Raw genomic sequence first — 25,573 nt, 5'->3', positions numbered from 1 at the left:
TAAACAAATATTCTTCATAAACTCACAGTGATAAATACTTCCCATGTCAGTAATCATTTTAAGTTGCCTAATATATAATAGGAGCACAAATTGTAGTTTAAATATCAACAGAGTGTGCAGTGACATGGAAAATGTACTAAAAAACTAGTGTGTTATGCACACAAATTGTATGAAATATGAAGTTTATGATTTTCAGGTATTTTGCCTACCCTATAATTCCTATAAATGTTCAAATCGAGTCATCACCACAGGCAGAGCATTTTTGCATCTTTAGAACGCATGCCACCAACAGCTGTATAATCCTAGACTTTATGTATGTACACTACACCAAAAGCCCGCCAAACTACTTTGCAGCGAAAAAGAAGCCGCATAGCAGGTCTAAGCTCCATATTCCTCCTCCTATAAGCAAAGAGGACTAGACCTGTAATTCATCATCTCCTTACCCTTATCCCACTTAAGTGGGACTAGACCTGTTATTGACTGTTCAAATAAGCTGATAATGATTAAGATTTACTAATGTATAGTTACATACTAGGAGCTATTTGATCAATTTGTGGTCTAGAGATTCCAATAAACACAGTAATGAGATAAAATAAGCTTCAGCTTTGATGATGATGTCCCGAGTCCGAGTTCATGTTGGGCTCTAAAATATTGAGCATTGATTCCTTCAGAGAAAATATCTGTAGCAGTCCCCATATCATCATAGACTGTTGTATACAGTTGTTATCATTAACATCTAATCATCATGATCAACAACACCTATTGGGCTCACTTTTGAGTGTGAGTCTCCTCTCGGAATGAGAGGGTTTAGGCTAATAGTCCACCACGCTGACACAAAGCAGTGTGGCAGTCTTCACACACAGAGAATCAAGAAATTTCTCAGGTAAGTGGGTTTCCTTACAAAGTAATTTTATACTACAGTATTTAATAAATTTGATTTCTTCGCTGTCTGAATCGTGATATTTAATTTCTTAAAATGCACACAACAAAAAGTTGGGAGGTGCATTCCTCGGACTGGATTTATACCTACACCTTCTGAATCAAAGGCAGAGCTCATATCCACTGGGCTATCACAGCTCTCTAATAGTGATTGTTAAAGAGTCGTTATGCTCCAGATCCCTGCTCCTTTATGAAAGGTGGCTTAGTCCCATACTGTGTCATAAATAGGCTAATAATCACACTAATATAATAAAGACAAAAATTTGTGTGTGTGCATATGGTTGTTCCTCCTTTGCGCTGCGGCTACTGTAGCGATTTGGCTGAAATTTGGAACGGAAAGAGATTTGACTCTGGATCAACACATAGGCTACTTTTCATCTCACAAAAATCCATAGTTCCCGCGAGATTTGTGAAAAACTAAATTGCATATTGCATGTGTCTGCTAGAGATAAAATAAAATACTATAACGTTTGATTAACTATTTATTGCACTTCAGCTTCAGTTAACAACATATTAGGTATGCCTTTTGTTATTGGAAACTGTCGCCCCGATTCAGGACAGGTTAGGTAACCCTCTTCAACTTCTACTTCGAGTAGAACTTTATGTGCTGTCTTCAAAAACTCCTGGTTGGCTTCATAATTACTTTCAACGACCTGTGGCAGGCCTTCGCTATGGCCTAAGCTGTCTGCAGCCCTCCATAGGACTTCCCAATCTAGTTTTGGTATAATACGAGCTATAAAATCTGGGTTAAAGTCGACCTCATTCACTTTAACGTCTGTTGCATTTATAGCTAAGGGATAACCTGTAAGAACTCCCTTCAAACACTTCGATGTCAGCATATTATGAGTTATTAACTTCATTTTATGTACTTATTTTGGCAATTCTATATTTAGCCGAGTCTTCTAAGGTACAAATCCTGAACTTAATAATTAATAACATAGAGAATTATCTAAATAAAAAATAGAAGCACAACCTTGTATTTAATTAAATGAAACGAGATATTCCGCACCACTCGAATTGTTATTTTAGGTTAGGTATTCATGTGAATTGATCACAATATTATTTAACAAATGAAACGAATTATTGTAATAGTCAGTAAATAATATTTGAATTTATATTTCATTCATAACATTGGGATGAAATAAATTGTTGATAAATATAAAATCACTTTTAATTCAGTAATCCCAACATAATCTCACTGAACCACAGCCAAGGAACATATTTAATTATTTACTCAGGACACAAAGTCACAAACGTCAAATGAATTCCGTTCATGCCATGGGAACTTAGAAGAACGTGAAATCTTTATGAAGCAGCGCCATCTACATCCTAGATTTAAGATTCCAGGATAGTAAATACAATTACATAGATGTGTACGTACTAGAATTTTTAGAGATTAAACCCGTGTAAGTACGGAAAAAAAACCGAAAAAAAAGAATTATTTATCCTTTTAATTTTGACGCGTAATAGAAAGAATGTGTTTGTATTTCTAAAGCAAAGGGATTATTAAAGAAAAACAGTAAGTGTACATTAATTTCAACGGTTTTCCACATAGTCATTTGGCCTAGTGGTGCATAACAAAGATACAATATAATAATCCTGAGTTCGAGCCCGGGGGTAACAAAGGAAAACTTTTTGTCTTTTTTTTTTGTTTTTCTCAATTGGTTTCTTCAACTATTACAAAATCAAAAATGTCTCACCTTTACAAAAAATATGCATTATTATTTTTATACTTTTTACTATACTAAAAATACCGTATCTAGTCACTAGATGGCGCTATCACATTCGTTCCGAAAAAAGTTCGAGTAGCCTATCTATTTCCAATAATACACTGTAATCTTTGATTCCGTTATTTAGGAGCATAATACACTGTAATCTTTGGTTAGGAGTATTAGCGTTCTGTGCAAATGAAGCACAGCACAGCTGACAGCACCACAGCACAACCAAAGAGTAAATTATGAAATTACTATATTTTAACCGACTTTAAAAAGGAGGAGGTTCTCAATTTGATCGGTATTATTTTATAAAATACTGTGTTGACCCTTAGATACATAAATATTAATCTGTGATGTGACAGCACAGCACCAGCCACAGATTACTAGCTTATGTATTAAAGGCCGTACCTGACTACTTCGTTAGTCCGAACTAGGCCTTACTTCCAAGCTTAGACCATTAATAATGGTCTTATTAATGGTCTAAGCTTCGAAGTCTTAAAGCCAGTATATAAAAAAAATATTAGTCTACGGTTATGGTCTTCCGCTGCCTCAGACCAATTGTTGTATAGGACCTGCCTCACTAGACGTTACTTTTCTGTCAAACTATATGATCAACGATCTAATGCGATTATAAAAACTGTCTCTATAGAATCGATGTTAAATAGTTGTAATCGTGTTCGTCGGTTAAAGAGCTCCGTAAAAATACCTTTTTGTGTAATTGAATTGTTTAAAAAACGGGCAAAAACTTCTAGTTTAGTATAAGACATATACCAAATCTAAGCTCGTTTTCTTCAGAAAATGACAGACAATTTTGTTCGTGATTTCCCAAATTGATTGTATTTTTTTGTTGACACGACGACTTATGCATATAAAAAATATGTAACCATCAGGGTAATATTGAATAGAATATTCTCTTTATTAATGTTATTCTATTTATGTTATGTTATGTTATTATGTTATGTTATGTTATTTAGCTAAATCTTTTTTTTTAATATTCCTAATTGAAAAATAAAAATTAAGTCTACAACGCTTTTCTATAACGATTCGAAATAATTCAAGTGTTAGTGAAGAGGTTTCGTGAAGGCAAAGTAATTGAGTGACGTTAGGGTAGGGGCAGGATACGGGTAGGGGTAGGGTGGGGAACGGTAGGATAGGGGTAGGGTAAAGTTAGGGTAGGGGTAGGGTAAGAGTAGGATGGGGTAGGGGTAGGGTAAGGGTAGGGGTAGGATAGGGTTTGGGTAAGGTAGGGTAGGGGTAGGGTAAGGTAAAGTAGTGGTAGGGGCATGGTAGGAGCAAGGTAGGTGAAGGGTGGGAGTAGAGTAGGGTAAGGGTAGGGTAGGTGTAGGGTGGGAGTAGGGTAGGGGTAAGGAAGAAGTGCAAATGAGTAAAAGCAAAGCTTGACCGGTTTGTTATCTATACTAATATTATAAAGAGGTAAAGTTTGTAAGTTTGTAAGTATGTAAGTTTGTAACATTCTTTAAATGGGGTAATCTTCGGAACTACTGGTCCGATTTCAAAAATTCTTTTACCAGTAGAATGCTACATTATCGGGAAGTGCTATAGGCTATTTTATATTGGTATCTTACCTATATATTAGCAGAGTTAACACAGTTTTTGTCATACAGGTCGGACCGAAAGTCCTCTTAAGCAGACTTATTCGCATGCGCTGCCTTAACCATTGTGTAAAATTGAAATTAATGTATAGAGGCTTTATGTATCTTTGAAAGTTCTACAAAAAAGTCCGGGACACCATATGTCTATCTTCTATATATTAGCAGATATAGTACCTTTTGTGTTTTAAAAATTATAAATTTTATATACTTAGGTTTGCGTCATTATTTATGCTACTTAACTTTAATCCTTATCAAAATAAATTATTTAATACTCACAAAGATATAATGGAGATAAGATTTGCCCTTTATAGTATGTTAATTAGTTAAATAGTTTCGGAGATAATACAAAATTTCTAAAAGACGTAGAAATTCCGCTACATGACGCCCCGCGCTTTCAATTACGTAGTTCCCGTTCCTGTGTGAATGTGGGGATCAAACACAGCCTATGGCACTCGCAAATAACGTAGCTTTCTATTGGTAAAACGATTTTCCAAAACGGTCCAGTAGATCCAAAGATTACCTCCGACAACCACACGAACTTTACCTCATTATAATTTTAGCACAGAAGTCTCTATATCCCTCTGTCATCGCACCACGCTCATAGGGCTGGATCGGGGGTGATTTAGGATAGGGGTAGGGCCTACCCCTATCCTAGCACTATCCAAGGGGTAGGGAAAGGGAAGATTACGGGTAGCGTAGGGTACGGGTAGGGTAGGGGTAGGATACAGTTAGGGTACGGGTATGGTAGGAGTAGGGTAGAGGTAGGGCATCGATACTGAAGCCTATTTTCTATTTTTTGTCTGTCTGTCTGCCTTTTTTTTGACCGGGTATCACGCTCAAACTATAGAATGAATTTAAATGATACTTAAGACGATTTAAGACCATAATACGTAGAAGGATAATAGGATACTTTTTGTCGCGAAAACAAAATCAGAAATGGGGGAAGTAGGGGTAGAAAGTTTGTACGGAAAGTCTTTAATTTTTCTAAGTACATTTGTAAATGTAAAATGATAAGTGGAGTATTTATTAGGTATAAGTTATAAAACTTGCAAAATAGAATGTGAAATAGGGTTTGAAAGTTGACATCGATTTTTACGCGGACGAAGTCGCGGGCGTCCGCTAGTTAAATATATTTTGAATTTTTTTGTTGGAGGGCATTATAATTAATATGATCGATACTGAAGCCGCTTTTTTGGTAATTTTTGTTCTGTCTGTCTGTATGTCTGTCCGTCCGTCTTTTTTGTTACTGGGCATCACGCTGAAACTACTGAATGAATTTAAATGAAACATTATACAAAGAAGGTAAGTAATAAAATTAAGTACTTATGGGATAATTTATGTCGTGAAACGGCTACGACACCGTCGTATTCCATGCGCTCAATCCGCCTATTATTCTTTAATCTGTGGTTTTATAATAAATTGTGGCAGAATCGGTAAATTGAAGATGGTCACACCGTACATAGTGTCATATTAATTTGTGCACGGGTCTGTACTCTGTGTAATGACCAATGACATTCATTTGTATGATTTGTTTTGTATTGTCATTGGCTGCGTAGTGCGTCGTCTGTGATTGGCTAGTCAAGTCTGAAGCTTTGAAGTCAGTGGTCTACTTTAGTTTTTTCGAGTTTCGAGTGTTTCTGTTAAGTACTTCAGTAAATATGTGATTATACATTTTGGTTAAAGTAAATTCCGTTCAAAATTTCCTGTTTTCTCTAGACACAAACGTTAGATAAATCAGAAAGTTATGAACCATGTCTGATACAAAAGACAACGCAAGAAGCATTGAAAATAATGGACCATCCACGTCGCAGACCTCGGAATTTCCACCATTGCGATCGATAAGTTCACATAACAATACAGTCATTAATAATGCAAACCCAACTTCTAAGGCCACTTCAAACTCACGGCCAATACCTACTACAGTTTTTTATAATTCCGATGCCGTAAACGATTTGGCAAAACAATACAATAACATAAATATAACCAATACTGAAGTCACTCCCCAGAAATCAAATACGAGTTCGCCTAAAAAGAAAAATGCTAGAAAAAAAGGAGAAAATCTAGAGTTGCAGATGCCAAGATCGGAAAACATTCCTGTCAATGTCCAGTCCGCTCCACCTGCACCCACTCGAGGCGGCAAGACGTTAGTGCACGAAATGTTCGTAAACCAAATCACTCCGTTATATGCGAGTACAAGCACGAGGCATTTAAACAACGCTGCTTATATCGCACAATTCCGTTTGATGCAAGCAATGTACTTTCGGGAAATGTACCAGTATCAGTACTATTCAGCAAGCGCACCGAGCACGCCGCTGCTGCAACAGGCTCACAATTCCAGATCACAAAACTACCCGCCAACCGTCACACCGCAACACCATTGGCCTATAAACTATTTACAGAATGTGTATCAACATCCTCTCTTAAATCAGAGCTATGTAAATCAGAACCACATTAATAACCACAACATGAATCGAAATCATGCTTTCCATAACGCCAGGCAAGCACCGGCCGCTCAGAATAACAACAAAAATTCACCAATAAGTAGAAAGCAAACTAAAAATAAAGACCAGAATGATGAAAAAAAATTTGACGCCTACATCTCTGCAGAAGAGGTGGAAGCTGGTTTGAATAACAATACACTACTCGAGGGTGTTTTGAGAATAAACCCCAAACAGTTCCAACATTCGTATGTGTCTATGGACAGAAATGAGCAGGATGTTCTCATAGAAGGTATCAGAAACAGAAACAGAGCCTTTGAAGGTGATGTCGTTGTTGTACAGTACATTGAATGTGAAGCTGAAGAAAAAGATGATGACAATAAACAAAAGAGAGGCAAGGTAGTGTATATAAAAGAGAAGGTTCACAACAGAACATGTGTAGGAGTATTAAAACTGATGGCTGATAAAAATAGGCAGAAGGCTCTATTTGTGCCCAGAGATAGCAGGATTCCACGTCTCAACATCCCATGTACGAACTGGCCTGACAACTTTTACCAAGATGTAAAAAGTTATGAAAACACCTTATTTTTAGCAAAAGTTTCAGATTGGTATGACACAAGATTTGCTGTCGGCAACATTATATGTAACATTGGTGAATCTGGTGATATGCAGACGGAGACTAAAGCTATTCTTGCCCAAACTGATTTAGATGTAACACCTTTTGGGCCTGAAGTTAGACATTTATTTCCTCGTTTAGATTATACCATACCAGATGAGGAAATCAAACTTAGAGAAGATTGTAGACAATTATGCATTTTCAGCATTGATCCCTTTAATTGTCGTGATATAGATGACGCTGTTTCATGTAGGAAACTAGGAAATGGGAACTATGAAATTGGAGTTCACATATCGGACGTTGGCCATTTTCTTACTGAAAACACAGTACTGGATGAAAAAGTAGCAGAAAAGGCCACAACTATTTACATGGTACAGAAGGCCTACCACATGTTGCCGGATGAAATGTGCATGTTGTGCTCACTGTTTCCTGGTGTAGATAAACTTGCATTCTCAGTTTTTTGGGAAATAAATGAGAGCGCTCAAGTAATTAGTCATAGATTTGCAAAAACAGTAATAAACTCCTGTTGCCAGTTAGCATATGATCATGCTCAAGCCGTCCTTGACGATAAAGAAGATGCAGAGAAAACTTTTCCTGAATTATACAATGGATTTAAATATCAAGACATTTATGATACAATAAAAACACTAGGTAAAATATCTGCAATTTTCAGAACTAAAAGATTTCAAGAAGGTGCCCTACGTATTGACCAACCGAGAGTTTCTTTTCATTTGAACCCCACAAGCGGCTTGCCAGATTCCTATTGGATATATGATAGTAAGGAAAGTCATCAGCTCATTGAAGAGTTCATGCTTCTTGCAAACATGACTGTCGCTAAAAGAATTCACGAGGACCATCCTAAGTTGGCATTTTTAAGGTGTCATCCACCACCGAGCTCTTATATGCTAAATCAGCTCGCCAAGTCCCTGAAACCAATGGGTATCAATATTGAAATATCTTCAGCTGGTGATTTACATAAATCATTACTACCTTACATGAACCCGGAGTATGCTGATCGTGGTAAAGCTATGGTGCTGAATATGCTGTGCGCTAAGCCAATGACTAGAGCTAAATACTTCTGTGCAGGGGGCTGTGAGGATGATGATGATTTTGGTCATTATGCTCTAAATGTTCCTCTGTACACACATTTTACTAGTCCAATTAGACGTTATGCTGATATTATGGTTCATAGGTAAGTTTTTTTGTTTTTCACATATTCCAACAATAATTATTAAGGTACACATATACATTTTAGTTTAGACATAGGCTACCTTTTGTGTCTTTCTATTTCCCCACATCCCTAAAATGGGGGGGTGGAAGAATGGAGCATTTGTAGGGTAGGTAGGAAAGAAGTGCACATAAGTCAAAGCCAAGCGAAGCTTGACTGGGCCTCTAGTTATAGATGATCTTATTTAATTTAGGTATATATTTGTTTTACCAGATACTGTGGTTGCTACATATTAGTGCTATTTTCAAAAAAAAAACTTCATCTACTTTAAACTATGGCATTTTTTATTCTACATGTAAACCTTGTTGTATCATTATCAACCCATATTCGGCTCACTGCTGAGCTCTAGTCTCCTCTCAGAATGAGTGGGGTTAGGCCAATAGTCCACCACGCTGGCCCAATGCGGATTGGCAGAATTCACACACGCACAGAAGTAAGAAAATTCTCTGGTATGCAGGTTTCCTTGTGATGTTTTTCCTTCACCGTTTGAGACCATGATATTTAAATTCTTAAAATGCACACTGAATAGTTGGAGGTGCATGCCCTGGACCAGATTTGAACCCACACCCTCCAGAATCGGAGGCAGAGCAGAGAGAGAGTCATATCCACTGAGCTATCACAGCTTTGTTGTATTAACTATGTATTTAAGTTGAAAATCACATTAAAATCATTTAATGCATGGTTTAAAAGATCTACTTGTGTTTTTCAGATAACATGGTATTGTACCATCTTATCTGAAAAACACTTAACGAGTTCATTTTACTCTTGAAAGTTTGCCATGATTCAGTATAATAGTATGTATTACAAATGTGATAAGGCAACTGTGACCATACCCAAGCAATCTGAAAAACACTATAAGCCGAGCTAAAAATCAAAAATCAAAATTAAAAATCATTTATTTCAAGTAGGCTCAGTTTACAAGCACTTTTGTCACGTCAGTTGACTATTAGTAAAGATTCTACCACCGGTTCGGAAGGCAGGTTCTGCTGAGAAGATACCAGCAAGAAACTCAACAGTTGCTCTTTTGAAAAAGTCATACAGTATTATAATTTACAATTGATAACAATTACAATTTCTTCTAGTTTTATTTCCTGTGTGAAGGTGGAAGCTGATCCAATGGTCTCCAAGCGCTTTTATTTAACTACTTTGTTTTATACCATGTAAAGATAAATATTCATAATTTACAGATTGTTAGCTGCAAGCTTGAATTACAGAGATGTACCGAATTGGGAAGTTGACAAAGTGAGAATGATCGCAGCTCAGTGCAATAAACAGAAGTACAATGCTAAGAAGGCTGGAGAGTTGTCCACAGAACTATATACCCTTAAATATATTGAGATGAATTCTCCACTGGTGACAGAAGCAGTTGTTGTAGATGTCAGAGAAAAGTACATTGATGTTATTATTGTTGCAATGGGGTTGAATAGAAGGATATTCTTCAATAATGTAAGTGGTTGTGTATAAATGTTGCTAGTAATCATATAATTTAAGAACCGGCTGGGTAATTATATGAAGCAATAAGAAACACAAAGATATAGGCGCATCAGCGAAAGCTGCTTAGCCTATAATTATAATAATAATAAGAATCTTTAAAATTTAAACATATACAATTATTATTTTTGCTACATTTAATAATATGATGCTTGCTTTGGGTGGTAAGGTATATTTTCTGCTTTTACCTTGTTGGTTCAGTGGTTTAGATAATGAAATCCTAAGTTTGAATCAGGCATGAAATGTTGACCATTTCTTTCTTCCAAGAAATTATCAGTGCTATCTACAATGATAATTTCTTTCTATCCCACATTAGTTGGTTCGAGCTCTATACACCCTCTCATATAGAGGGGATATGAAACAGGATAGCATAATGTAGTGGGTGCTTAAAATTGGCTGTTGATATATTTATTTTTTAAACTAGCGGAATCCTGCGACTTCGTCCGCATAAAAATCGATGTACACTTTCAACCCCTATTTCACCCTTTCTATTTATATTTTTGCATGTTTTATTATAATAGTATACAAACAATTTTACAAAAATATAATAGATTTATATAAAAAAAATCTTCAACCCCGTTTTAGTTCTTTAGGGGTAAAATTAAGGACTTTCTATACAAACTCTCAACCCCTATTACACTCCTTCTGATTTTATTTTCGCATAGTAAAAAGTGTCCTACCTAACCTAACCTTACCTTTGTATTACAATCTCAAACGGTGGCAAGTTTCATTTGAATTCACTCAGTAGTTTCAGCGTGATGCCCAGTCAACAAAATCACGGACAGACAGACAAAAAATACATAATTTTGGCTTCAGTATTGTTTATATAATGCTGTCTAATACAAATTTTAAAAATATCTTTAATATACAGAATTGGACCTATATACAGAACTGGACCTGCTATAATTATATTATAAGTTTAGTTTAACTTAGCAGTTCTTTGGTGGTCTGGACCGTCTCCTGTGAAGAGTCGGGCTATGAGGTTGCGAGGTGATGATGTTTTTTTTTTCTTACAGGATTTCCCAGGCGAGTACAAATGTATAAAAAACGAGGCCGGTGCTAAGCTATCAAAAATGGAATTAAAATGGCACAAAACTGACTCCTCTCCACAAGTGGAGCAGGTTATAGAAGTATTTTCGCTGTTGCAAATAGAAATGCACAAAGGTGATGATATGGTTAAAGTCGAGACTAAACTTGTACGACCACAATAGTGTGTTTTAGTCACACTTATACATTGTATTTTTTTTTTTATTGTTGACTGTGTAGAAAATTACACGATAATGCTTGTAAGCTCGTTAAGCTACCAAACAGATCTTCTCATAAAGAGAATTCTTAACGAGACTTTACTATATGTAATATCTATAGAAGCCTAAGGGCTTGTTCACGTTGACTCGCGAGTGCGGAGGCGGGCGCTATCACAAAATATCAAAAAAAGTGCAAAAATATAGCTTGACAAGTTCATGACATTCCCCTGATATGCGGGCGACGGGGGAAAAGACTGCGCGGGTGTGAATTCGTGCACAAGGAATTTGCACGCGAAATTGCGCGCGCGGGGCATCACTACCTCCCCTCCCGGCCCGCGCGGACCATCGGGAGTGTTACGAACGAATTTTGCCAAGCTGTATGTTCACGTAGAACTAGCGGCAGATGATTTAATGTGGGTCTTCTCCTCCTGAGTGAGTCATTTGAGAGAATAGACTTCGAGGCTTTGCTTCCTTGCCCGGACGGACGCGGGGGAGGTTGCTGTACTGGCGAGTTATTCCAGTTAAGTCCTTTTAAGGCTGAGGCGCTCTTGTCTACGGAATGTGTTGATGATTCTGTGCCTGTACGCTGGGGTTTGTCCTGTGGTTGGTCCCAATTTTTGTCATGTCCAACTATGAATTTTCGATTAAAAGTGTATGATTGTACATGTTTTTAGTTACTCATACTCGGGCAAACACCTGGCGGACAATGTAAATAGTAGCTCGCCAGTCGCCTATCCTACCGCGCTCGCTTCCGCACTCGCGCCCGCTTGTGTACGTGATTAAACACTCAACCAAAAGACATATACTTACTTTTTTATTTTATGTTATTTGGAATGTTAGTACTTAATAATAAAATGAATTTAAAATGATTTTGTATTAAATCTGGAAGCGTAAAGCTCATAAAATAAGCATTTTTAATAGACACAAAAAATACACGAAAGTACGGTCTAAAATATTCAAATTGATTCACCTAGGAATCGCACCTTTTTGAGCAGTAGTATTAGCTAATAACCCAAAATTTTGAAATGGGTTTATTTTTATGGTATCGGTATTTACGAAAAAGAACTTTTAAAATTTACCATAGATGTGAAGTACATACTATTTTTTAATATTAAATAAATTATTCTACATTTTTTTACTATGATACTTTTACCTTTTTAATGTAGTTGAATGTTTGAAACCTTTTTAAATTGTTTAAAAATTTTAAATCTTTAATATAATTAACTCTTGTAATGCTAATGCTAGCCGCTCACCATCCAATAAGTCCACGTGCCTGCAGCACTAACGGCTTGACATCCGATAAAACTGATCGTGTGTTAGTCGCGATGTGCATGATATCATGATGATCGCGAGCTTATTGAATGGTGAGTGGCTAACATTATATTTTATTTTTGTAATGTAAAAAAAAATCTTTTCAAAGTTAACCCACTTGTGTGGTACAAGTGTTGATGTAGTGTGCTACAGATTTTGAAATTTCATTAGTACAAGTAAGCACTAGGATAATAATTAAAACTAATTATTATTAGTATTTTTTCAAGTGAGTATTTTTATATGTATTGTTGTATGTATGAGTGCGAGGTTTTGTACTTATTTGATTCAGTAAAAGTAAACTTCAATAGAGAATGCCCTTCCGGTTTCTGTGTTTCCTGTTACCCCAAAGATTTTAAAATAGACATATGTCACTACCGCGTCAAAACTGAGGCGAACAAAAGTGGATAATAGGCTAGTTTACACTTTTTTAAATGGTCTAATTAATTCTCTCTGTTTCATGACGTCACTTTAACAAATTCTATCCAAAACGGAGCATTTCACTAAAATATTATTTAACAATTAGTTTGACGTTTAGTACATCGAGTGTTGGACAAAAAATGGACGACAGCGTTTTTGACGTTTGGAAAATTTGAAAAAATACGTGATACTTGAATATTGTTTATATTAATTTTGATATGATTCAACTACCCTATTGTCTTTATTTCATTGAATCGCAACAACGAAAGTTATTTAAACATTGTAACAATAATATTTAAACATTGTATACAATGTAGAGTTGTGTGTTCAGGAAGTGTAAAAACTGTATATACATAAACTAGCTGACGCCGCGCGGTTTCACCCGCGTGTTTCCCGTTCCCGTAGGAATATGGGGATAATATATAGCCTATATCCTTTCTCGATAAATGGGCTATCTAACACTGAAAGAATTTTTCAAATCGGGCCAGTAGTTCCTGAGATTAGCGCGTTCAATCAAACAAACAAACTCTTCAACTTTATAATATTATACATATAATATTTATACATAAATGAACAATGGAATTAAACGAAAAATTGTTGATGTGTGCGCGCACTGGAGTAGCTAAATTCGGATCACTTTTTGCGGTGATTTTGTAGGCACGTAACATATCTATAGTGTAAAATGTTGTGTTACCTACAATCTAAACAACTTCAAGGCAACAAGGGATAGGCATTTTGTAGGCAAGCGCGTTGCATCCTAAAACCACATCATTGCTTTTCTTAAGGCGTGATTGTAGTCATAGTACATTGGACATAAAAAAATATATGTATGTATTTTCTAATCGTTTTTTGACAACACTATCATAAATATCCCTTAATAAAACATTATTATTTTCTGTCAAAAAAAAAAACAGCGTAAAATATCTGACATATTTTTTTTTACTTTATTTATTCCTTTACGAAAAAGGCAAAGTCATATATTGAATAAAAAGCAATGAAACTCTAAAATGCAGCAAATCAATGAAAATAAAACGTACATGTGATTACTATGATTTTCCCGGCAAACTCCTGACATATTTTAAGTATTAAACCGCCATTTTACTACGATGCCACAAGTGTTAAAGACTTAAATAATTATATTACTACGATGCCAGAAGTGTTAAAGATTTTTCTATTGGTTGCCTGAAATTTCGTCACATTTAGAACGGACCAATAGCGAACGTTTTACTTTACGTATGGAATTTCCCGGAGATTCAATGTCTTTTTAAATGTAAATTAAAACATGTTGTGAATAATGAATACATACAAACTCTCGCACTCTTCACGTTGGTATGAAAATGTATAGCCATTCTATTTCTGAAGGATATGTAGCCGTAACGGCAGCCACACACGTTCAAGTTTAAATTTGCAGCGCGCTCATGATGAGCAAGATGCAGGCTTGATCATGTGTGGCTAGCGTAAGGTAACAGCACAAACGCGTTTAGCTATGTGTAAGAAAGAAAAGAAACGTCAGCACAACATAAACAAAATTGTCAAATTATTTATTGTTAAAGGGGAGAGGCGTGTGAATTAGAAATTTGTTTACCGCAAAATACCACCGCTTAGCAATTACTCAGACAAATAATAATTTAGAAACATGTTTTTGCTTTGCTAACGCTCCTTAAGTATTTCTTAGCCTCTCTGTACACTTTACTATAATAACAGAAGCCCAACCGCCTACCCAAAAATGGGACATCAACAGAATATGTACAAAACACGCACACTCCGATTCCCTGAAAAGCCGTTTACGTTAAAACAGTAATTGGCATGTGTGTGGTGGTTATTGATCCCAAAAAATAAAGATGCAGTTACTAGGTTTCTGCCCCATTATTGCGTTCCGTCACCTCGCGTCGTCGCAGGGTCGTTTTCTACATAAAAATAAAATAAAATAACCTTTCATTGCTCGAAAGTACTAAAAATGTAATCAAAATAGGGGTGTTTATGTATCCAGTTGACCTTCCTTTGAAACAGTTTTTCTTGCACAGACAAAGTCCTCTAACATTTTCCACTTATTTCTGTCTTTTGTTATTGAAGTCCTGCTATTTTCTTAAAATCATCTTCATAATATCTCTTCAACTGCCTCATCCTCTATTTCATCTGCTATATCTAGATTCTAGTGTTATGGTAAGTTATTATTTTTGTTCATTTATCTTTCTTTTCTCGCTCAGCATGTTTCGTCCAGCGCCATTTAAATTTTTTGGATAAATTTTAAACTTTTTTGAACTTGGTTCTCTCTTTTATAATGTTTAACTGCATTACACCCAATATACCTACTTCTCTAAACCATTCTGGCATATTTTAATTTTGTTTTGTTGGTGTTTAGTTAGGGCCTCAGACTAATTACTAGGGCCAAATTTGACATGCGTACGTTAGACATGGTATACCTACATTTCATGGGTGTCTATTTATCATAATTACACTTAGTGACCAATATCTTTTCCAAGTGTTGGGTATTTTTTCAATTTCTTGGTGCATGATCGGTCGCTCGTGTCACGAACCGAGATAGTGTGAAGTATTCAGTGAATTGTAAAAGTGTATTTCCGTGGTGGGAAGTAGTGGGAGAACCAGTGCTGGCGATAAAGGCGACTAGCTCATTCTTGTCGTGACGTTCGATCCGTCCACACCTTTTGTTGGACAATCCTTCATGGATTATTTTGGGATAGAATAACTTGAGCGGAAAAGGGGAGTGTTAACTAGTTAACCCTACATACAACGGTCACAAGTCCGGGACTTCACTCAGGGTATTATCCGTCTTTAAATTTGCTTCTGATGTCAACCCGTTTTTCCGACACATGAACCCTGCTGGTTATACTGATTGCCCTAAATAAATATCATATCTCATTTACGTATTTTAACACTTTCATTACCGCTACGATTTTCACGATGTTTTCTCGGGAGCCGCCTACATTTTACGTTGGACTCGCTAGGTGAGTCGCCGGCGCTGCGATACGAATCATTCGACTCGCCACGCGAGTTCAGTGGCATTGCGTTAGGGTAAAAACTATGTTCTGTTATTTTTGTGGCCGTGACAGTGTACGTTACGTGTTTAAAGCAATTAACTAGTATATGGTGTAATTTAACAAAAAGAAAATGGCAAGAAACACTATAAATAAACGAAAAGGTAAGTTTGTTTCGTAATTTATGCAGTGGCTCTCAACTTTTGACCCTTATTTTCAGGCCACCACAAAACACAATAACATAGAACACAAGAATCTCAAAGTCCAGAAAACGTTTGCCAGGGGTTAAAACAGTAGGTACTCCAACAGGTCCAGTAATCGAAAGCCAAGTCACAATGATAGAAAACAAATATACGCGTGCGATAAGGAAAGGGTCGTGCTTAACACTAATCTATATATAAAGAAAGTCGGGTTTGTTACAACACTTCACTCGAGATTGACCAATGAGAGCTTGGCAAAAACAATGTTATCAGTGCTTTTATTGCTTACTAACCAGAGCGTTCATGTTAAAAAATACCGGTTCCTTTTGTTTTGCCGGCAATTTTTAACAATGCGAAGGGATCCTCTTTCAGTTGTAACTCTTAAAGTAATAGACCGAGAGTTGAGTTTGTGTTTTCTGCACCGTTCGTTTAACAAAAACGCAAGGACAGACTCAAAAACTTAGAAGTACCCATTTGGTGAACACCAAATTCGAGCCCCTACAAGGTGTCGAACACAATCCGCCGTTGTTTTACGAGTGAATGTGACTTTTGGTAAAATGAAAATAAAAGTATCTACCTTTTATATATTTCATTTATAAAAGTTTGAGAATCTATGTTAGTGAACTCGCCTAGCGAGTTCAAGGCATTGCAGAATAGTTTATTTTCTTTCGATTATAAACTGGGTCTGCACACCCGGCCCACCACGTTATTCATTAGATTAGTGTATATTTAGTCTTCAGTATTATTTTAAGCAGAAAATACACATGCATTTTGAAAAAAAATTGCAAAAACATTGAACTCGCGAGGCGAGTCTACGGCGCTGGAATAAAATTTACGTGGACTCTCCGGGCGAGTCGGTGGCACTGAACGTGTTAATATCTGTTTATTAATAGTCAAACGAAACCGTCAGTGAAGTTCGTTGATCCGTTACGACGACGCATCGCACTAATGGGGCTACGCCCTTAGTTGGCAGGTATTGGTTTAGTAGGTAGTGATAGATAATAGTAATTAAATAATATAATTAAAGTAGTGAGATGATAATTAAGAAAAAATAATTACTAAGTGTATTCTTATATTTTGAATTAAATTCAAATGCAAGCACTCTGATTCTTCGTTCACATCAACCACTTTCTCCGCACTTATGTAGTGTTTTCTAAAAAAGTAATGTTATAATTATAATAATAGGCTAGTTGACACTTTTTTTATATTTCTTATAGTTCATTATCGTTGGTACTAAATTGAAAAAAAAATCATATTTTTTTGAGACGGACAATACGAGCCCAAACGCTAAAAACGCCTGTCGGCCATGACGGTTTATATTTTTCAACTGTTTCATGACGTCACTATAACAAATCTATTACAAACGGAGCGTTTATCAAAAATAATAGTTAATAATAATTAATTCGACGTTTTTTTTGTACATCAAGTGTATTAGTGACGTCAAGATATAGAGTCGTCAAGGGTTTTTGACTTTTGGGAATTTGAAAAATACGTGATATTTAAATTATTTTTTATAATAAATCCTTAACTTTTAATAATTGTTATCGATATATTTCGTACCCATATTCCTTGGTACAATGCGAAATTAATATTGTTTATAATGAATTTGATATCAGTCAACTACCCTATTCGTAGCTTCTAAACGAATGGCCAGAGGGCCTAGTGGCAGTTTGATACTGTTACTGTCACGTAACGTAAACGTGAATTTCTAAGGAATTGAAACAACGCCATCTAGCGGCACTACTGCACAACTGTTTCAATTCCATATAAATTTGCGTAAACGTCAACGTGATAGTAGTTTGAAAATATTGAAAACTCAGACTAGGCACACTGATTATGATGCGTTTTTTATTTATAAGCTAACGTGATAGAGATGGTTCTTAGCCATACACTCGTATGATGAAGATCCGATTAGCCAATCGGCGTCTTCAATATATTGATTCCAGATAAATATTCATATATTTATCCGGCGTTTTCTATTGTGATGGAAGGAATTTCTGACATAAAAGTCGTAAATTCACAAGTGCTGGAGGAATTTAAAATTAAAAATTTTATCTTAATCTTATAGCTATTTACCAAGCATTTTTATTCTCCTTTTGTTGTTTTTTTTAATTCAATTGTGATCTCTTTAAATAAGAATATATTTTTTATCATTTCACGTAGGTAGTAGGTACCTACTTGATATAGTAACACAAGTCCTAGTTATTTTTAGTAATCTTCTTGCAATTGTATGAATTGTTGTCGTAATCTATAATTTTTCAATATTTGACAAAATTGTCAATTAGCTAAGTTATTTATTAAGTACCGTACCGATCGTAAAACCATGAAATACATTTTACAATACATTTTAAAGCTGTCTTTTTTATCTGTTCTACAACTGATTGTGTGAAATGCTGCTACACGCAACATACAGGTAATCACTGGGATTTAAGTAAGGTGCCTACTACTCGTTAACTCTGGCCACTGACGATCAAGTCGGCAGCGCGTGTAGAAATGTGAATGAAATAATGTGAATCTAACTATCTTTCATTTTATATTTTGAATTTTTTAATTTACTTACAAGAGAAAAAGCTTAAAGGGTTTTAAAGTATATACCTATTTAATTGAATATAGGTAGGACCGTATAATGATACGTAAGTGGCAGGGCATACTAGGATCACATGTGGATTACATCCTGCACAATGCCACACCATGTTTGAAATAATTAAAAAATATTGAACTGGCTGGCCACGCGGTTTCACCCTTGTGGTTCCCGTTCCCGTAGGAATATGGGGATAATATATAGCCTCTATCTTTATATGGGCTATTTAACACTGAAAGAATTTTCAAATCGGATCAGTAGTTCCTGAGATTACCGCGTATAAACAAACAAACAAAACTTTTCAGCTTTATATATAGATTACAAATAAATATTTTAGGTCGTTTTTGAATTATAAAATATAATAATTATAATTGACAAGTTCAAAAATAAAATGGAGAAACAAAAAAAGGTCCTTACATATTCGGTGTAATGTTTTTTTTTATGCTGCTATTTGTTTATTTACTATTCTGTTTACGTAGCAATGGGGTTGGCCCTAAGAAAAAATACCATTCTCCCTCCACGAGTTGGCCAGTAAAAGCTAATCGCAGATGGCGCTATGGTTCCTTATAAAGCGAGAAATTTAAAAGAAGTAGCGTGTTTTGTAAACAAATTCAATATTTGAGTACATGTAATAGAAAAAATTAAAACATTTAGTATTGCATACCAAATGTTATTTACAAGCAGATTACATGTGTATTTTTATTGGCATTTCCATAATTCTTTCCTATTCTTTCACATAACATCTAATTCGTAAGCATGCTTGAATTTTTATGATGGATAAAGACTTTAATATGAATATATGGATATAGCTATTATACAAAGCTTCATTATTTTATTTATTTAGAAGGATTCACTTTACTTATACTTTATACTTTTATTCTGCGATCTATTTCATCAGGTTTAAAAGAGCTAGAACTCAGAGTCGTAAAGCCAGTTTACAAAAGTATATGCAAATTTTTGACGTTTGAGAATGTCAAACAAACATCATTTTGATTTTTGAATTTTCGAATTTTGTTTTGGTTTTGTTGAAATTGAGTTTTCAGTTTTGATCTGGCATAACCAAAAGCAATTAAATTAAAGTCTAAACAAGAAGAAGAGTTTTGACCTGTTTTAGTGTTTTGACTTCTGGCTGCTGATTTTGTGGCTGGTTTATTGTGGGTTACTTACTTAGCCGTCCGTTTTTTTTTCGATTCATATAATAATGATGAATGGTAGAGAGTAGGAGAATGATCTAATAGTCCGTGTAGCCCCAATGGAGATAATCAATGAACTCGTAGATGAAGGAAGGTGTAAATCCACATCAAGCTTTGTAAATCGTTTACACGAGTATTATACCGATAATACTATAATACCGTCACAAGTTTTAACTAACCAATTAATTAATAGAGAGTTAATTGAAGAGATTAGAAATATTCCAGAAGATGTGTCCGTATCCTTTGGCAAATGTCTAAGGGATATTAAATGTAGTATAAAGGATGAAGGAGGTATACGAGAACATGAAATATATTTAAGATACAAAGGTAATCATAAATTTAGAGTAACTGACGTAAAACTTCCATATTCACAACATCAAGATAGAGAATATTCATCTATCAGTGAAGTGATAACAGTATATCGGAACTATATTAGAACCTTGACTGCATACTTTCAAGAATTGGAGAATATTGACAAGCAATGCACTGTAGTGGAACCTATAAAACCTTCTTTTAAGGATGACTACAGAAGAATATTACTGGGTTTGTAACTATTATTAATTCATCATCATCAATATTTTAGAGATAACTTACTATATACATATCGCCATAGAGGTTTTATAGGTTGGTATAATATTGTATAGCAATGTTGTATATTGATTTATTATTTCACTGATTTATAAATGATAAAAGAATATAAAATAAAAGGACTATCAAATAGGTGATGCGAAGTGGAATGATGAACTGACTATCGTGTAATGAGTGCGCAAAACAATTTATCTATGCATGCACGTTTTACAGCATTCTAAATATGAATTCAATATGGAATGTGAATGTAGATGTAGATGGCCTAACCTAAAGTGGGCGAACAAAAGAGTTTGTTCGAGAAAAATGAATTGACTTGAGACTAAACTATTTACTAACTTACTCAATTAAATTTGTGCTACTCGACTAAACTGCTAAAGTAGTCCGAACAAGACTATACTCAATGTGCACTATTTACCAACTAACAAATTAGAAATTAAGGTAGAAAATGCATGCCATTTCATAGCTAATTTTTTTTAAATTATGTTTTATTTTTTTTATAAATTGTCAGACTACTCTTTTCTTCCAATATATGTGTTTATCCTTCTTAGTTATAAAAATTATTTCAGATAGCAGAATTTGGTTACACATTGAAGTAACTCCTGAAGGTTTAGCAAGAAACATCCATTTAAATAGACAGTCTGAACAGTTTTATGATAAATTACACGTTGGACTATTATCCTGGGACCATGATAAGAACATTGTTGAAAATATCAATAGGATATTTGGTAAGTTTCTAAACACTGGTATAAAAACATTTAATTTGTATGAACTGACATACTTTTAAAAAGTATTAGCCTTATTGGCACTATGGTAAAGGTGTACATAGTTAATATGAGATGGTAATGAGTTTGATCCTTGTCTACTTCTAACAGTTTTTCCAAAACATTGAATGATAAATGAATGTGATAATCTGTATATCCCCCCTGTTTTAAGGGAGGCCCTGGGAGATATCAGCATCATCAAATCAGCAGATGGACATACACTGAAGGACATATTTATTTTTATTTTTTATTTTTTAGAAGTTAGCCCTTGACCACAATCTCACTTGATGGTAAGTGATGATGCAATCTAAAATGGAAGCGGGCTAACTTGTTAGGAGGAGGATGAAAATCCACACTCCTTTCGGTTTCCACACGGCATCATACCGGAATGCTTAATGGCTTGGTGGTATGTCTTTGCCGGTAGGGTGGTAACTAGCCACGCCCAAAGCCTACCACCAGCCAAAACCACATAGACCTTTTGTAGGGGACTTATGAACTGACTGAATCCCTGCAACTTGATGTTGTCAATCTACCTGTGGTGCCGCCATTCCAGCAGCTTAGGAACCCAATGAGACTTGGTTTCTATTGCCATGTGCTTCAGAAGGCTCAGTCACACAGTGGGTGATGGAACTAGCTATGCTAGGAGCATCTCTGTGTGGTCAAATCTGAAATATGGAGATCCAGAGAGAACTACAGTTACTGACATAGCTGAATGACTATGGCTTTGAATCCTGTAGGTTGAGTTAGTTCCCATTCTACTAATCAGCCTTCAAACGTCAAAACAGAGCAATAATTTACCTAGTCTTTCTACCATTTAAAAAGAAAAGAAATAGATAAGTAGTTATAAATATCTGTATCAACTGTAAGTAATATTTGTGTGGATGTGGGTTTGATTCCCACATCTGAAAATATTTGTGGGATGAGGTGAACATGGGTGTTTTCCAGTGTCTAGATTATTTATAAATTATATAAGTATTTATATTTTGTTTATTATTGTAGTAGTGTGTATTGTATAGGTATATTTTTATTTTTTATTTACATGTTAAAATTCTCATTTGCAGACCTAGCCAACATTTCAGTAAACCAAGAAACAGATGTGGAATTAGTAAAAGAACAAATTGAGGTGCCATCTTGTAGTATATGTTTTTGTGTTAATTTGCCAGAAAGTAATGGACTACCCCAGCCATTGTGCCAAAATCCTAAATGTGAGGTGTATTATCACAAGTACTGTTTGTATCAGGTATGTATTGATATTTTTTATGTATTTATTTTGTCTAAAGGGGTTTGATTTTTTTTTTCATTTTTGCATAGGCGGAGTCCAGCCGCCATTTTGTTTTTTTTTTCTAAAATGCTGTTGGATGAGTTTGAGAGATACCCACAAGAGTGCAGCAGCTATGTTTAATACCTATATTGTTTCAGTGGCTAGTGGCATGCGAGGGCGGTCGCCCGCCGGCGTTTGGTGTGGCGTATGGAAGTTGCCCAACCTGTCTGCAACTGATCACGTGCAGTGAACAATAAACACTCGTATATTAGCCTTTCGTTGGGACTTCCAAGCGATGGTTCCCAGCACATTTTAAGGGTTCCGTACCTATTACTGAGACTGGCTGTCTGTCCGTCCGTTTTATGTTGTAATTGGAATTTGATCATAAATTGTTCAATGTAGGCAAGGAGAACATGTCGGACAGGGGCGGCGAGTGTTAATGCATTCTAAAGGGATCCCTCAAACCTACACCCAAGGTCACAAGTCCTGGGACCTGCTCGAGGTGTTTCCTACCACAGCGTTTCCCAACCTTTTTCAGCCACGGACCCCTAGAAAATCAAGCACAGTTTTCACACCCCTTAATAAAATAAACAATGTCCCGGTCATAGTCTGAGCACCGTCGGTACTAACTGCCACAAACTTGTCACAAGTAATTTCATTAGTGAAATAAAGTTGTTTAATTTTACGATATTTGTTATTTATTTATTTTACGATATTTATTTAACTACCCGATAATGATTATTCTTGGTTTTTCTTCTCTTTTGTTTGTTAATTATTTTTGTTCTTAAATATTGTATTATGTAATAATAACCAGTGCGCAGTAAAACCAACTGTGGTTTGTGCTGCACTATGGTTAGGCTTAATTGAAATGTGTTTTGTAGAATAATAAAAAATACTTTAAATATTACTTCACCTGTAGTGTGCGAAGCATAGATTAATATACTGGTGCGAAGGCAGAGGTAAACAAAATAAAAAACATATGTAAGCAAGTTTGCATAATTTCTAATATCTGTGCTCTCAGAAAAAAAATTTGCTCGCTTTAAGTAAGCGTAGCGATTACGAGATATTAGCATTTATGTACGTATGGTCCAGAGATGACGCCGCGGACCACAGGTTGTTATTGTGGAGCTATTAGAGTTTTTGACATTGGCTCTTAAATCTTCGAAGCATGTGTACAGAACAATAATGATTGTATATACTTATCAAAAAATAAAAATACTGATATATGAGTAGGTATTTTATGCTTCATTTTACCCATAAAACAATTGGGCTTAGAATTTAGGTAACGGAATATTTCTTAGAAAGAAAATCTCAGTATCTCACAGCCTGACCCAAAGTTTCGGAATCCGAAGCCATATAGCCTACTAGCCTAGCCACTGGAACAATGGGACAGTGATATAATAACAAAGTAATAAAGTATACACATTATGTCAAACTTTAAGTCTCCGCACCAGTGGCGTAGCGTGCTTTTAAGGGGCCCTGTATCAATATTAGTTGGCGCGGCCAGGGTAAAGATTTCTTACAAAAAAACCTTACATTTTTATTTTGTCAATTCTGTAGTGAAACTCTAAACGCTGTCTTTTTATGATTTTTTTCATCGACATTGTGGACTACATTTTACCAATTTTTGCTTTACACGTAAGGACCCCCTGAATAATAGGTGCGCAGTTCGTGAGTGAGAGCCTAGTGGATATGATCTCTGCTTTCGATTCGGAGGTAGGTTGCTAATGACGATGATGATTAATGTCTGCCAATCCGCATTGGGCCAGTGTGGTGGACTATTGGACTAAACCCTCTCATTCTGAGAGGAGACTCGTGTTCAACAGTGAGTACATGAGTTGCTAATGATGAAGATGATGATAATGAATTGATGTGAAAGTCTGTTAACTTTTCACAACTTTAAATCTACTGAATAGATTTGGATGAAATTTGGTATAGAGATAAATTGGGTCTTGGAGAATATAGACTACTTTTTATCTCGGAAAAATTCGAGGTTCTTTCATCCAAGGAAACCGCGGGTGTCAGCTCATCACGGATAAATTTTTTTTTTTTCATTCAGCCCTCGACTACAATCTCACACCTGATGGTAAGTGATGATGCAATCTAAGATGAAAGCGGACCTACTTGTTAGGAGGATGAAAATCCACACCCCTTTCGGTTCGGCACACGACATAGTACCGGAACGTTAAATCGCTTGGCGTCTTTACCAGTAGGGTGGTAACTAGCCACGGCCGAAGTCTATAACCAGCCAAATTATTAGGAATAACAGAAAATTCATAATTGAAAATCAATGTGTTCACTTTTTTATATTATTAAAAATTACGTAGACATAATATTTTGTGGTTACATAGAATAATTCTGTATAAACAATGTTTAGAGTAATGCTTCGCAACAACATCTGAGTGAAGGCCGACAAAACATTTTACTTCAGACAGTGCCGGATTTACCAGTAGGCTAAGTTAACTGCAGCCTAGGCCGGCAAATATGGCCGAAATATTTTATATTACAGATTTTTTTTTAATATTTTAGTCCTACTGTACTAAAATATTTAAAGTCCAAATGTTACTGACAAAAAAAAATTGTGGACAACGGTATCAAAGGAAACCGGCTAAAATGTATGGAAGCCTGCTTTAATACCAATAACATGCGATATATCATTGGATAGGCTTTTACATGTACTTTTACTTTTTTTTTATGGCAGGAAGTACCTACCTGAGACCTGTGTGAAAAAAGTTATGGCAAAAAAAGTCATACTTTATTCACATAAAAATATAGGAGTGCCCTATGAAATAAAGTTGGTGAACATGTTATAACATGCCCTCGTCTTAAAGAAAAATTAATCGTGCATACAAGTTAAGACTAAAATTAACATTTTGGATACATTTTTTTAAAATACTAGCGGACGCCTACGACCTTTTCCTGAATTTTCTTTGCTATAAACCTCACGGAGCCAGAGACCTTTCCAACGAATGCAAAACCGT

General features: G+C 35.6%; 3 protein-coding genes across 5 annotated transcripts; 2 read left to right on the top strand and 1 right to left on the bottom strand.

The window, feature by feature from the left end:
* Positions 1–1,408: 1,408 nt before the first annotated feature.
* On the bottom strand, positions 1,409–2,186 carry LOC112044959 (multifunctional methyltransferase subunit TRM112-like protein). The gene has a single exon (XM_024080976.2). It carries the CDS (start codon positions 1,797–1,799, stop codon positions 1,422–1,424), a length of 378 nt encoding a protein of 125 aa, XP_023936744.1. The 5' UTR covers positions 1,800–2,186; the 3' UTR covers positions 1,409–1,421.
* A 3,650-nt stretch (positions 2,187–5,836) lies between these two features.
* LOC112044939 (DIS3-like exonuclease 2) lies at positions 5,837–12,909 on the top strand. Its single transcript, XM_024080954.2, has 3 exons — positions 5,837–8,513; positions 9,737–9,995; positions 11,057–12,909. The coding sequence occupies exons 1-3, from the start codon at positions 6,019–6,021 to the stop codon at positions 11,249–11,251; spliced, it is 2,949 nt and encodes a 982-aa protein (XP_023936722.1). The 5' UTR covers positions 5,837–6,018; the 3' UTR covers positions 11,252–12,909.
* Positions 11,298–23,277, top strand: LOC112044920 (E3 ubiquitin-protein ligase FANCL). 3 transcript variants are annotated; one of them, XM_052885865.1, is made up of 4 exons: positions 11,298–16,172; positions 21,137–21,295; positions 22,393–22,571; positions 22,751–23,277. In XM_052885865.1, the coding sequence occupies exons 1-4, from the start codon at positions 16,142–16,144 to the stop codon at positions 22,847–22,849; spliced, it is 468 nt and encodes a 155-aa protein (XP_052741825.1). In that variant the 5' UTR covers positions 11,298–16,141; the 3' UTR covers positions 22,850–23,277. The 3 variants fall into 3 exon arrangements, with proteins under 3 accessions (XP_052741825.1, XP_023936697.1, XP_023936696.1); XM_024080929.2 differs by lacking the exon at positions 11,298–16,172 and adding an exon at positions 18,716–20,309; XM_024080928.2 differs by lacking the exon at positions 11,298–16,172 and adding an exon at positions 18,716–20,525.
* Positions 23,278–25,573: the final 2,296 nt, after the last annotated feature.

Source organism: Bicyclus anynana, chromosome 15 (assembly GCF_947172395.1).
Source record: "Bicyclus anynana chromosome 15, ilBicAnyn1.1, whole genome shotgun sequence".
Taxonomy (NCBI): domain Eukaryota; kingdom Metazoa; phylum Arthropoda; class Insecta; order Lepidoptera; family Nymphalidae; genus Bicyclus; species Bicyclus anynana.
Note: the sequence above shows the minus strand (reverse complement) of the source record. Positions and strands in the feature narration are given on the sequence as shown.

Excerpts from the sequence above, each read along its gene's own strand:
- LOC112044920 (XM_024080928.2), top strand. The coding sequence starts at position 20,042 with ATGGAGATAATCAATGAACTCGTAGATGAAGGAAGGTGTAAATCCACA. Across the intron at positions 20,526-21,136 it reads CTACAGAAGAATATTACTGG|ATAGCAGAATTTGGTTACAC; the intron begins GTTTGTAACTAT and ends AAATTATTTCAG. Across the intron at positions 21,296-22,392 it reads AAATATCAATAGGATATTTG|ACCTAGCCAACATTTCAGTA; the intron begins GTAAGTTTCTAA and ends TCTCATTTGCAG.
- LOC112044939 (XM_024080954.2), top strand. The coding sequence starts at position 6,019 with ATGTCTGATACAAAAGACAACGCAAGAAGCATTGAAAATAATGGACCA. Across the intron at positions 8,514-9,736 it reads GCTGATATTATGGTTCATAG|ATTGTTAGCTGCAAGCTTGA; the intron begins GTAAGTTTTTTT and ends CATAATTTACAG. Across the intron at positions 9,996-11,056 it reads GAAGGATATTCTTCAATAAT|GATTTCCCAGGCGAGTACAA; the intron begins GTAAGTGGTTGT and ends TTTTTCTTACAG.
- LOC112044959 (XM_024080976.2), bottom strand. The coding sequence starts at position 1,799 with ATGAAGTTAATAACTCATAATATGCTGACATCGAAGTGTTTGAAGGGA.